Raw genomic sequence first — 13,383 nt, 5'->3', positions numbered from 1 at the left:
TCACACACACACACACACACACACACATATATATATATATATATATATATATATATATATATATATATATATATATATATATATATATATATATATATATATATATATATATATATATATATATATATATATATATATATACATATATAAATTTATATATAAACACATAACATATATGTTCAAAATAAAGATTCAATCAATGTGTCTGCTTAAGGACATAATATGAATAAAATGACTCCAAAATTTACATGCATGTGTTGGACATATATTAGATAGATATGCTTCACCGCAATATCTTCAATATCAATGGCACATTCCAAACTGAGTGGTAAAATGTTGTCGTCAACTGTATTAAATGCTATAGGTCTAAGGGAGTCCACTGTCAGAGGCCATACGAAGATCATTTGTAAACTTCACTAAAGCTGTTTCTATACTGCGATTCTGAATCCTGATTGAAAATGAATGGTTTATTTGAAGAACTTCAAAATTCAAATGAAGATCTTAAAAATGAGTGCAATGCCATTTCCTGCTTGCATATTACCTGTTTTAAGGTGCACTTTTGTGACTTGTACCAGGGAGTCAAGAACCTGATTTCTGACGGGGGGTTTTTTTTGTGTGTTTGTTTTTTTAAGAGGAGCCAGAGTATGCGAGGTTGTATGTTCGGATGATGTAGAGGTTAGGTAGCTGCTCTGTATTGTTTTGGCACATGACATTGAAAAAGATAACAATGCCCAACAATCGCATACTTGAATTTGGTAGCAGCGCTTTCAGAAAGACATCTGTTGGAAAACTTTGTCTCGTGCTGTGTATTCTGTTATTGTAAAATTAAATGTAAACAGGAAATACTGTTAAATTTTCACTTTCAAATGTTAAGAGAATCAATTCTTCTTCCTGTTTTTCTATCACCAAGACATTGAACTGGGAAAACTTTGCTGTTAAAAAGATTATCAAACTGTGATGTTATTGGTTAAAATCATGATTGTTGTGGTCCCTCATTCCTGTGTAGATTTTATCTCTATGTATGAAACACATATAAAGAACTACACAGGGTTGGTTTTTGCTTTTATTTTGAAACTAAAGAATTAAAATAAATTACCTGAGTAAGCTTACAGCCAGTTATCCATGTCTGGATTTTGATTTGCATACAGATAAAAAATAAGGAAACGTTTCATCTTCCAGAAATTCTTCCACAGCACTGACACACATTTTGATATCTAAATCAGCTGTTTAATGGTGTTTACCAACTTACAGAAAATAGTCATTGCCTAATGGAGGAACAGCACTTTATGAAGACCTGAATCAAAGAAAGGATAAAGAGGTGAGAATCACTGAGCATTTAACTGGTTTTATTGGAATTAGAGATAACAAGAAGAAAATTATCAGAGTCAGTAGAATCAGAGGAGAAGTAGAAACACACAAAACTAGAACCCAACCAGAAAGGGAGAGAGGGAACAGAGAGCAAGGAACTGATTCCAGCAAGTGATTTACTTCCTGTTTTACTCCTAAGCACTTTCCACAAATGGCAGTCCAAACAGGGAGTGTTGGAGCTGTCACACCTCTCACATGGTGAAAATCAGATGACCACTGAAGGTGGTATCATGATTTGCACCATCATATACCATTGAATTAGCCCAGAGATGTACAGACACCTCATCTCCAACCTCTAGAAGCAGTGAGACTCCATTAGAGGCGCTCACCCCACCAGCAGTTGATTGATGTTCATGTGCAAGAAATATGTTCTCTCCATTCCTGAGCAACAAACCGCCTGTCTGAATTCCCGCATGGCCATATAATTTCAAGTCAAGGTGGTAGGCTCCTCTCACTGGTGCAGTAAAAATACCTGTGGGACATTTGTTTTTGTCATGTTAAAATGGGAAATCAGCTGTTATAACAACTAAAACATTAGCATGACATCAACATAGATGAGAAGTAACATTCAGTGTCATTACCTGTCTGTGGGTTGTAGGCATTTCCAATGTTTGTTATAACATTTTTGAAGATCAGAGGAATCTCTGTGTTAAAGGGTCCAGTATCTCCATAACCTTGATCCAGCAGAGAGACTGAGAAAGCCACCTGTTGGCCTGGGAGAGAGAAAAATTTTATTATTTTAAATTTAAATTATTCCTGTTTAGAGTTAGACTCTTCCAAAAAAGGTGACCATGACAAGAACTTTAATCTCCAATGAAAGAAATATTTGACAGCTGACAGCATTTTCTTGTCACAGAAGAAATCAAACTGACTGGAAACTGAAATTTGATTGAATCTATTTTTGATGATCCCAAAATCGTCCTCTAGATCAGACAGGAAGTTATTTTTGTAGATTCTGCCAAGACAACAAACTATATTATTCAGTGTTGTAGTTGCATCTTGGTTTGTGCTTCAGACAAACATGAACTCAGTTTAATGTAATTCAATAAATTAGATCCAGTAATGAACCTAATGTGTGTTCTGAAGCTTAAAGAGTGCTTTCACTTTAATGACCTGCACAGAGTGGGGATACACCTGTAAACAACACCTCAGTTAATCACAGGCAACAATCACACTAATCCTCTACTTACTCTCCGGCTCCCACATTATTAGAACTGCAAACATAGCTCCAGTTTTTATTTACTGCAATATTTGAGAGTGAATATTTTATGAAAAAGTTTGGAATGGCTGTAGTTTCAAATACTAAATATGTTCCAGAGATCACATTTGGTTAATAAATGATCTTCTGGTATTTTCATGTTGACAGTAAGAAACAACACATGCTGCACTCTAAAGCTCTTGTTCTGAAAGATTATTTAAACTGACCCAATTCAAACATATCTGAGATATTACTGCTTCTATTCATATCCAACCCATCATGTATGTAACAACATGTAATCCACATACTGTCTCACCAGGTGGCCAGTTAGTTTGAGTGTTTGCCCTCAGATATCATGTGGAAGAAAAAAAAGACACTGTTGGTACTAAAGTTTGCCCCTGTGAATGAACTAAATATGTTCAAACAGAGTAACACCACCTTGTGGACAGATTTATGGCACTGTCATATGTTGAGCCTCCAGAGTTTGTTGGCTTCTGTCTGCAGGTGCCACTACAGCACAAATACAGCTTCACAGCTCCCATATCCCTCATTGGAAGGGTTGTTCCAATAAAAATGAATGAATAAAATTACCAAAATCATGAGAAAATCATGATCATGAGTAAACCATCACCAGACTGGTTCAGATCTCTGGATTTGTATATCAATATTGCAGTAATCTAGAGATTTCAGACCTACCATTTATCAGCTCATACAACAAGAATGCTTTAAAAGCATCAACATCAACTCTTCTTTGATGCATGCATGGTGGGAGTCTCTAAAAGTGACTGAGTCTTCATTAATCCCACACAAACGTATACCTATCTGGAACAACCCTGACATACTACAGAACAATAATATGATTAACTGACTAGTTATACAGTATGGGATGAACAAGAAACATATTTTAGAATATTAACAGACTAAACCTATGGTAAAAAAAAAATCTAATCTAGTTGAATTATAAACACCATTAAGTGTGATAAAATGTCTTAATCTTAAAACACCTAAATTACTGTCGAATATAAAGGGAGTGCAGAATTATTAGGCAAGTTGTATTTTTGAGGAATAATTTTATTATTGAACAACAACCATGTTCTCAATGAACCCAAAAAACTCATTAATATCAAAGCTGAATGTTTTTGGAAGTAGTTTTTAGTTTGTTTCTAGTTTTAGCTATTTTAGGGGGATATCTGTGTGTGCAGGTGACTATTACTGTGCATAATTATTAGGCAACTTAACAAAAACAAATATATACCCATTTCAATTATTTATTTTACCAGTGAAACCAATATAACATCTCCACATTCACAACTATACATTTCTGACATTCAAAACAAAACAAAAACAAATCAGCGACCAATATAGCCACCTTTCTTTGCAAGGACACTCAAAAGCCTGCCATCCATGGATTCTGTCAGTGTTTTGATCTGTTCACCATCAACATTGCGTGCAGCAGCAACCACAGCCTCCCAGACACTGTTCAGAGAGGTGTACTGTTTTCCCTCCTTGTAAATCTCACATTTGATGATGGACCACAGGTTCTCAATGGGGTTCAGATCAGGTGAACAAGGAGGCCATGTCATTAGTTTTTCTTCTTTTATACCCCTTTCTTGCCAGCCACGCTGTGGAGTACTTGGACGCGTGTGATGGAGCATTGTCCTGCATGAAAATCATGTTTTTCTTGAAGGATGCAGACTTCTTCCTGTACCACTGCTTGAAGAAGGTGTCTTCCTGGCAGTAGGACTGGGAGTTGAGCTTGACTCCATCCTCAACCCGAAAAGGCCCCACAAGCTCATCTTTGATGATACCAGCCCAAACCAGTACTCCACCTCCACCTTGCTGGCGTCTGAGTCGGACTGGAGCTCTCTGCCCTTTACCAATCCAGCCACGGGCCCATCCATCTGGCCCATCAAGACTCACTCTCATTTCATCAGTCCATAAAACCTTAGAAAAATCAGTCTTGAGATATTTCTTGGCCCAGTCTTGACGTTTCAGCTTGTGTGTCTTGTTCAGTGGTGGTCGTCTTTCAGCCTTTCTTAACTTGGCCATGTCTCTGAGTATTGCACACCTTGTGCTTTTGGGCACTCCAGTGATGTTGCAGCTCTGAAATATGGCCAAACTGGTGGCAAGTGGCATCTTGGCAGCTGCACGCTTGACTTTTCTCAGTTCATGGGCAGTTATTTTGCGCCTTGGTTTTTCCACACGCTTCTTGCGACCCTGTTGACTATTTTGAATGAAACGCTTGATTGTTCGATGATCACGCTTCAGAAGCTTTGCAATTTTAAGACTGCTGCATCCCTCTGCAAGATATCTCACTATTTTTGACTTTTCTGAGCCTGTCAAGTCCTTCTTTTGACCCATTTTGCCAAAGGAAAGGAAGTTGCCTAATAATTATGCACACCTGATATAGGGTGTTGATGTCATTAGACACACACCCTTCTCATTACAGAGATGTACATCACCTAATATGCTTAATTGGTAGTAGGCTTTCGAGCCTATACAGCTTGGAGTAAGACAACATGCATGAAGAGGATGATGTGGACAAAATACTCATTTGCCTAATAATTCTGCACTCCCTGTATAAAAATAAACTTTCTAAAAAATTTGATCAATCAATATCACTTCCCATTACAAAATGGGAAGCAGATTTATCAGTCAGCTTAGACCAAAACTTCTGGTCTCAGCTAGCTTAAAAACCTTTCAAATGATTAGAAATCCCAATCTACAATTAATACAATTAAAAATGCTACATAGAGTGCACTATACAGGTCAATAGATGTTCCAGATGGGCTTTAGGTCTTCAAACAACTGCTCACACTGTCAAGGCAATATACCTGACAATTATATCCACACTCTGTGGTTCTGTCCACCAGTTCAGAAGTTTTGGCATGGGATTTCTGAAGACTTATCAAAGTTTCTGAAATGTAAAATTCCAACCTCCCCTCTAGTGTGCTTGTTGGGCAACTTGCATGATATCACTGCAGAGATGAATACAGCCCAGAAGGTTTTCAATGCCCTATCCATTGCCAAGAAAACGATCCTCAAAAACTGGAAAAAAAAAAAAATCTTAATTCTAACCAATATAGAAACTGTCTAATGGATCACATACAGCTTCTGCCACCAGAACAGATTATGTTCACCCTCACCTCTGGCGCCGGTGCCCACCTCTCAATTTTAAATGCATGTAGACATTGAGGGTTCTCGGGAGGGGCCGTGCTGACACCTGCCGCTCTCTGGCAGGAAGGACTATGCCCCTCCCATGTTTAAAATCCACTTTAGAACAGCACGCAGCCTCTGGATATCTGGGGCCTGGATCTCCATGCCTGCTTCATGCCCTGGGGAATGGGGCTATGGCTATGGCTATGGCTATGGCTTTGAAAACAAGTGCGCTCACGCATACAGGTGTGCACACAGGTGTACACACGGGTGCTACAGACACAAACTACACCTTTCTTGGCTGCTACCTCAAAGCACATTGTGCACTGTTGGTCTTGCGTGCTACACAATTACATTCAATGTTTAGTATTTACTGTTAGATACAGTTATCTAGGTCATTGCTGTGATGTCAGGTTTATTTTATTGCTCTCTTTTTTTAGTGTCTTCTCTCACTGTCCCTCTTCCCCTCCTTTTTTCTTTCCATCTCCCTTTCATATCCCCAGACATGTGTGTCTCAACTGTAATAACTTAAAATCAAATAAATAAATAAATAAATAAATAAAGACAAAGGTCAATTAAAAGGACCAATATGGCATGGTCGTGATGATCCACTGGGTAAAGTAAATATATTGGGCATCCTTCTTGGCCTTCGGATAATTCGGATGGCTAAAGAACGAAATGGGAAAAGCAAGAAAAAAAATGTTCATAGTAATGAGAGTTTGAGCTCTTTAACTTTAATGTCAAAAAAAATAATATACCCATGTCAAAAATATAGATATTTTCTAAAAAAATGTTTAACTATTTCCACACAGTACCTTTTAGTTGCTGCTTCAGCTGGTCAGTCTCAGCTTTCTGACTCTCCAGCTCTGCTTCTTGTTCTGAGAAAAAGCAAAATAAAGAAAATCTTACTGACAGCACACAGTGATTCACATTTTTTATCTGTAAGTAAGAAGATAACTGTGACTTTCATTCTGTTCGTGCTACTCTTAGCACTGGTCCTGTCCACAGCCCCTCATTAGTGGTGTGCGATACTGCATATTTTGGTATCGATCCAATACCAAGTAAATACGGGCCAGTATAGCCGATACCAATACCGATACCGATACTTTTCAATAAATAAGGTGGATGCCTCATTGAATTGCTAAATCGCAATTAATTTTCATAACCTTAAGTGTTTTTTGTGATTTTTTATTTTGTATTATTAATTACTTAAAATCCGGGACATAATTAGGAGAAATAATTAATTTGTAATTAAATTTAAAAAATGCTTTATTATTGTGGCGGCCGTGGTCTGCGATGCTGCTGCAGGTGAGATGGACTCACCTTCACTGCATCTACAATCATGCCTCACCGGCTTAAAACCTATGCGCTGCTTGTGCTGTTGTTGTTTTTGGGCTGACGAGACAAAGGAAGCAAAACCAGACGGATTAACATGAGACACGGACTTTCAAAGTAAAACAGGAAACACAGACTGAACTTATAGACAGACTCACAAGCAGGCACTGCAACAGAGACGTGGGAGCAGGGCAGACACAGACACTGACTGGACACAGAATAGAGGGAGTATGGAAACCAAAACCTGACAACTACATAATCTAACACTGAGAAGAGCTGGGGAAAAAATAGAAATGCAAAACAGAAACCAAAACCTTCACAAAAATAAACTAAGATGAAAACACAAATAAAAGGTACAAAACTGAAACCACTGGGTCAACGATCCAGGTACCCTAACAATCAGTTTATTAATGTCATAAATTGCTACAGGGGCCTTAGTTTGACACCTGATTGAGTATTATAGTTCATACAAACATTATTACCCAAAAGTTGAGTGGGGTTAGCTGGCTTCTGTCTGCAGGTGGCACTACAGCACTGTTACATCCCCAAAAATGAGGTCTAGGGGAAGGTGTGGGGAGCAGTAACAAACAAGACCGGTAAAGAATGAAAAGGAAACCAAACAGAGGTGTTTAGCATATATTGAGTTTTTATTACAAATAATCTTAACAAAAAGAGACAGTAAAGTCACCTTATCACTAAGTCCAAAAAATATAAAAAGTTCACAACAACAGAAAACAACAAACAAAAAAAGTAAAGTGTATTTCCAAGGGCCCACAGGGCCAACCTGCCGCTAGCAGCAGCAAGTTCTACTGCTGTCGAGGCCCAAAAGCCCACACTACTCACTTGAAGTGGTTACTCCCCCCACTGCTCTCATAACTCTACACCACAGGCACAATAGGACCTTCCCATCACCTAGTGATGGCCCGCTTGAAGCTGAAGCTCTGGAGCGTGTGTCGAAAAAAACAACACACTGGTTCAGAAGCACTGTGTCGAGGCTTGCTTCGTTTGGCAAAAGTCACGTGACCAGTGACGTCCGAAGCTTCATTACGCACGTAACTGCTTCGGTACCTGATTCAAATGGAATGAAGTGAATCATTTGCGGGATTTGTGGAGTGTTTTGATGATGACAGATAGCGAACCACTGATCATTCTACTGAGAGATTTGGTTCTTGTTGTGTGGGAGTATTTTGAGATGATTCTGGTCAATCGGGTGGGTTTTCCAGCTTTGTGTTCTGGGTGTTTGCTTTTGTTTTGTGCGTCTTTATTTTATCTGAAAACGGGAAAAACTTGAAATGTCAAAAATCTGCTTTACATTATATAAATATCATTAAATAACTTCCATTTGACTCGTAACATCTAATGTTATAAAAAGATATATTTTCTTTAAAATAATAATCTTAAAATGTTAGTCTACAAAATGTGCCGCAATTTAATTTATTTATTGTCTTTAGCTGATAGTTTGTGGAGCCTTAACTGCATCTCTACCAGTTTCTCTGCACTCCAGCCTCTTCTGTGCCATGTGAAGGGATTTTCCTTAAGGCAGGAGAAATTATCTCCACGAAAAGGAACAGGAAAATTTCCCTAGTATAATATTATTTATAAATATACCCATCTAGCGATTAACTGCACAAGTACATGGAGGCAGGACCTCACAGCAGATGCATACTCCATAATGTGTTGTACATTATTATATGTATATTACATGTAACGTGGTATTTTTCAGTTATTGTATTTACCAACATCAAGAAGTCACAAGCAAAGAAAGACCAAACCATGGTGCATATTTAAACAAGGAAGGTTTACTGGTCAAAATTATTTATTAAAGAAATAAACAACATTTTTGTCACCCCAAAAAATACACGTTTAAATTCCACTCTGTAGAGTGGGCAATCATTATGAATCAGTTGGTTTTATTTTGTGGCTTCAAGCTGCTCTTCATATTTTTGGCCACCAGATGTAACCAGAGAGGACTGTGTTGAAAAGCTTCGAGTAATGAACCGTTTTTCAATACAAGCTTCAGTGCTTCAGAAAGCTTCATTTGGCCATCACTACCATCACCTATTCAGCAGTGTAGAGACACAGGACAAACACCCTGCACCACACAGTTTTTCCCCAACCTAATTAACCTCTGTAACCTCTTCCTCAACCTAAGTAACCTCTGAGAGGTAATTCCTGACTGGGTCCAGATGCCAAACGAGGGAAATGAGCAGCAGCTGCATCCTGGAGAGAGGGCAGAGTGAAAGTGAGAGAAGGAGGGAGCAAGAGAGGACGAGGCGGAGAGAGACGGCAACACCACACTCACATACTCCCACAATCTGACAGGATGGAACATTCCCCCCCTAACATCCAAGCTATAACAGGTGACGAAAACCCTTTCCTGGGAGCTGCACGAGAGTGCATCAGCTACTATAATTTCAGTACCTTTTTATGTTTGATTACCAGATTACAATACTGTGCCAGCAGTGACCAGCGCATTAGTCAATGGTTGTGGTTGTACATCCGGTGAAAAAAACAAGAGGATTGTGGTGTGTGAATACGGTTACCGGAGAATCAGAATACTTTTTCAATCCCTTGGGAAATTATGTGGGTTACAGTTGCTCCAGTACAATTGCATTAACAAAAAGAAACTAAACTATTTAACAATACAGTATGTTAAGATAGGAGGAACCGCACAATATGTACAATATATACAAGTCACCAAGTAATAAATATTAAGGGTTGACAGATGTGATTATAAATGCTGTCGATGCAATCCTTCATACGAGGAAGTGGAACGGAGTCGGAAACAGTCACAGCATTTACTTCCCGATAGTATGTGCAGAAATGGGGTGTGCCATCAGACTTTGGCATTAATAGACATGGGGAGCTCCAGGGGCTACAAGTGGGTCGTGCTAAACCGTTCTCCACCAAGTAATCAACTTCGTTTTCATCACCTCGCATTTTGCGATGGGGCAGCAGTATGCATTTTACATGATTGGGGTTGTATCACCAACATTAATGTCATGCTCACAAACACTGGTATGTGAAGGTACATCACTAAAGAGAGAAGGATTTGAGTGTAACAAGTCAAATACATCTCTACACTGGGAAGGAGGAAGATGAAATAGGTGGGTCTCTGCCTTGGCTAAAAAAGCTGAATTTGACAACTGCGCACACTGCACATCATGGCCAAACCCAAGGGTAGCTGGACTGAACCCGAAGGACTCGTGCTTAGCATCGCGTATAGTGAAGAAAACAAAAGGGACACCCTCATCCCATCCCTTACCCATGTCATGGTAATACTGTATGTACTCAACATTGCCTTGACGTTTGATGCCAACGCTCAAGTACACCTTGTGACTCTGGGTGGTAAGCACTCGACAAAGAATGAGAAACTCCAAAAGAATGTAAAGTCTGTTTACAATCTCTGGACATCCACAAGTCCTAAGATCTGTCTGTTTTTTTTCTCTCCTCCCCCTTTTGTGAGTGTGGACACTTCCTGTCCTTGCTCTTTAAATGCTTTGCTTCTTTTATTGATTTTCATTGATTTTTATGCTGATTTTTTCACTTTATTCCATATGAGCTTACCTGCGATAGCTTCTGGACACTTATAGATCATTTGGACTAAAGTATTCTTAACAGAAACAGCAACATTTTTATAGTTACCTTATCTTCAGCGCTCCGTGTGTCTGTGGCCTACACTCAGCTGAAGCCTGATTACAGCGTCTGGGCACCAAACAGCCTCAATAGCCTGGAAAGATGCTAACCGCTAGGCTAACTAGCAACAAGATGCCTTCCCTCTCCACAGATGACTACAACAAACTCCTGCAGAAGATCGCAGTACTATAGACAAAAATTCATCGCTTTGAAGTTAACGTGGAAGTAAATGGACTGTGTGGAAATGAAACAACCTTGCCTTTGATTCAAAACAATGGCGATGAGCAAGCTAGTACACAGATAAGGAGCACAGATAACATGACCAAGAAAGTAGACTCTGTGCATTATAATAAATCCTCAAGCGATAATCCCCCCTTGGACTGTCTTGGTGCAAAACCAAGACATAAATCATGTCTCCTGGAAGGGGGAGGACGTATCACAGGCAGAGCACAGCGAGCTGAAATCTCTGAAACCAACTGGCCTTCACTTCCTATGAGACAGAGAAGCTCTTCTACCCCTGTATACAGGAAGAAACAGGACTGGACAACCATGAATAGGAAGGCTAATAACAAACATCCAAAACAACTGAATGGGAAACTGCAGGACAGATTTGCTCCACTATCAAAGGACCCTGGATCTATATCGGACAACCATCCATCTAAAAGTAAGGTAAGGACTGAAAATCTGTTGAAAAGTAAAAGGCCACAGGGAAAGCCAAAGGCTAGGCCTGAAACTCTGATTGTGGGTGACTCTGCCGTAAAGGATGTACAAAGGATGTGCAGTAAGAACACTAAAGTCCTCTGCTTTCCTAAGGATATGGTCAACAACCTGAAGGAGAGAATTCTTTAACCCCCTGGGGTCCAGGGTATAATTGGCCGTTTTTGACTACTTTTGATTTTACCTCTATATTTCACCTTTAAAATATGTTTTTCTTGTTTGGTATCAATATTTTCAGCACAACCTCAAATATCGGAAATTTTAGTTATTTGTTCATTTTGGCATACTATATTAGCACAGTTGATCTAAATTGAGACAAAAAATTCAAAATCCGAATAGAAAAAAGTTATATTTTTTACTGTAAAACCCACAAACATGTTTAACGAATCATTTTCATAACTTGAAATGCAAATAGAAATTGTACATTTCTAAAAATTATGCACAAGTTTTGCAAACAACAAAGTTATATGGTACTATTTACCTAAAAATGCAGCCAAGGCCTCAGGCGTTTTTTATATAACCATTTAAAACTATTTACAGAACAATCAGGTGTGCTGCATCAAATAAGAAGACACACAAATTATTTGTGCCAGTGGAGACAGAGAGGAACACCACAAGCCTAAACCCTGCAGGTCTGACAGCAGGAGGTGGCATCAGTCCAGTTTTCCATGTGGAGACAGCGTTTACACTGGAATCTGCCTTTGACGGCTTTTTTAGATCAAATATGAAATTCAGCAGTATAACTGACACACAATACAAGACAATAACTACACAACACACTAACTAAACACGCTCCAAACAACTCCAAACACGCTAAACATCACTAATGTCTCACATATGAAAACTCGCTCTCTCTCTTTCTTTCGCTTGCCCGCTTTCCGTCGCGGTTGTCACTCCTAAAAACTTCCCCTTCTCCCCAAACAACCAAATGTCACATGTTGCCATATCATTTTTTTGATTGGCTGACATGGTAAACTCTAACACCAATAGGGAAGGGGTATTTTTTGTTATTCTTTTTTCACTCGCAAAGGGAGAGTGTATGCTAGGCTGTCTGTAGAAAACGCCGTTTTTACCGTTCTTCCCGCTGTAAACACCACTGTTTTGTTCAGAAAAAAACATCGCGTGTATTTTTTAATCATAACTCTGGTTTTACGTGGCCCATCGACACAATTCAAAAACTGGTATGTAGTTTGAAGTCCGCACTTTTGACACGTTCCAACTTGGAATGGAGACTCTGACGTGCTGCATCTTGTAGCTGTGTCATCTTAAATTGGTCATGTGATTTTGACGCGCTGGCGCGTCCAGCGACCCCAGAGGGTTAAATTGCAAATGAATATCCAACTGCATCAAACATTATTCTGCATACAGGGTCAAACGATGTGTCCATACAACAGTCGGAGGTTCTGAAACTGGACTTTACTGGATTATTAAATACTGTAAACTCTCTGAATGCAGCTGTATTCATCAGTGGACCCATACCACCGGTCAGAGGAGGAAACGAGAGATTCAGCAGGTTGTTTGCAATGAATAAATGTACTGACCACTCAGTGCATTTTATCAACAATTTTAATATTTTTTTGGGAACGAAGGCATCTGTTTATAGCAAATGGATTTAATTTTAACAAGTCTGGCGTGAAAATGTTCACCTCCAACTTGTTTTATTCCATACGTCATCCATCTGTGCTTGGTGCCACGGCTGAGATAAACGAGGAGTTATCTCATATAGAGGAACAAACAATGCTCTAAGAACAGACAAAGCCCAGCAGAAACCTTCCAGAGGAGCCTCATCTGCCCCCACCCCGGAAGAGCTTCAGAAAGGAGAGACATCAGAGGCAAGAAGAGGGGTCCCTATTTGCCTCCAACTCTCTCAACAACACCAACGACCAGGACCAGGGACCACGACCTTCCCCAGTCCCCCAAAGCCCTGACAGGCCATCACCCTCCTCCCCCTCCGTTTCTTCCTCCTCCCCACA

At 39.4% G+C, this 13,383-nt stretch overlaps 1 protein-coding gene across 3 annotated transcripts in view; it reads right to left on the bottom strand.

Annotated features, from left to right (window-relative positions):
* Positions 1 to 217: 217 nt before the first annotated feature.
* LOC120437460 (complement C1q tumor necrosis factor-related protein 3-like) overlaps positions 218 to 13,383 on the bottom strand; it is a 51,828-nt gene continuing 38,662 nt past the window's right edge. For all 3 annotated transcript variants that reach the window (XM_039608049.1, XM_039608050.1, XM_039608048.1), the window contains 3 exons: positions 6,538 to 6,600; positions 1,950 to 2,081; positions 218 to 1,840 (listed from right to left, as the gene is read on the bottom strand). In XM_039608049.1, the coding sequence (XP_039463983.1) occupies positions 1,560 to 1,840; positions 1,950 to 2,081; positions 6,538 to 6,600 (476 nt within the window). In that variant the 3' untranslated portion in view covers positions 218 to 1,559. The remainder of the gene's footprint in view (positions 1,841 to 1,949; positions 2,082 to 6,537; positions 6,601 to 13,383) is intronic.

This window comes from Oreochromis aureus, linkage group 3 (genome assembly GCF_013358895.1).
Source record: "Oreochromis aureus strain Israel breed Guangdong linkage group 3, ZZ_aureus, whole genome shotgun sequence".
In the NCBI taxonomy this organism is placed as follows: domain Eukaryota; kingdom Metazoa; phylum Chordata; class Actinopteri; order Cichliformes; family Cichlidae; genus Oreochromis; species Oreochromis aureus.
Note: the sequence above shows the minus strand (reverse complement) of the source record. Positions and strands in the feature narration are given on the sequence as shown.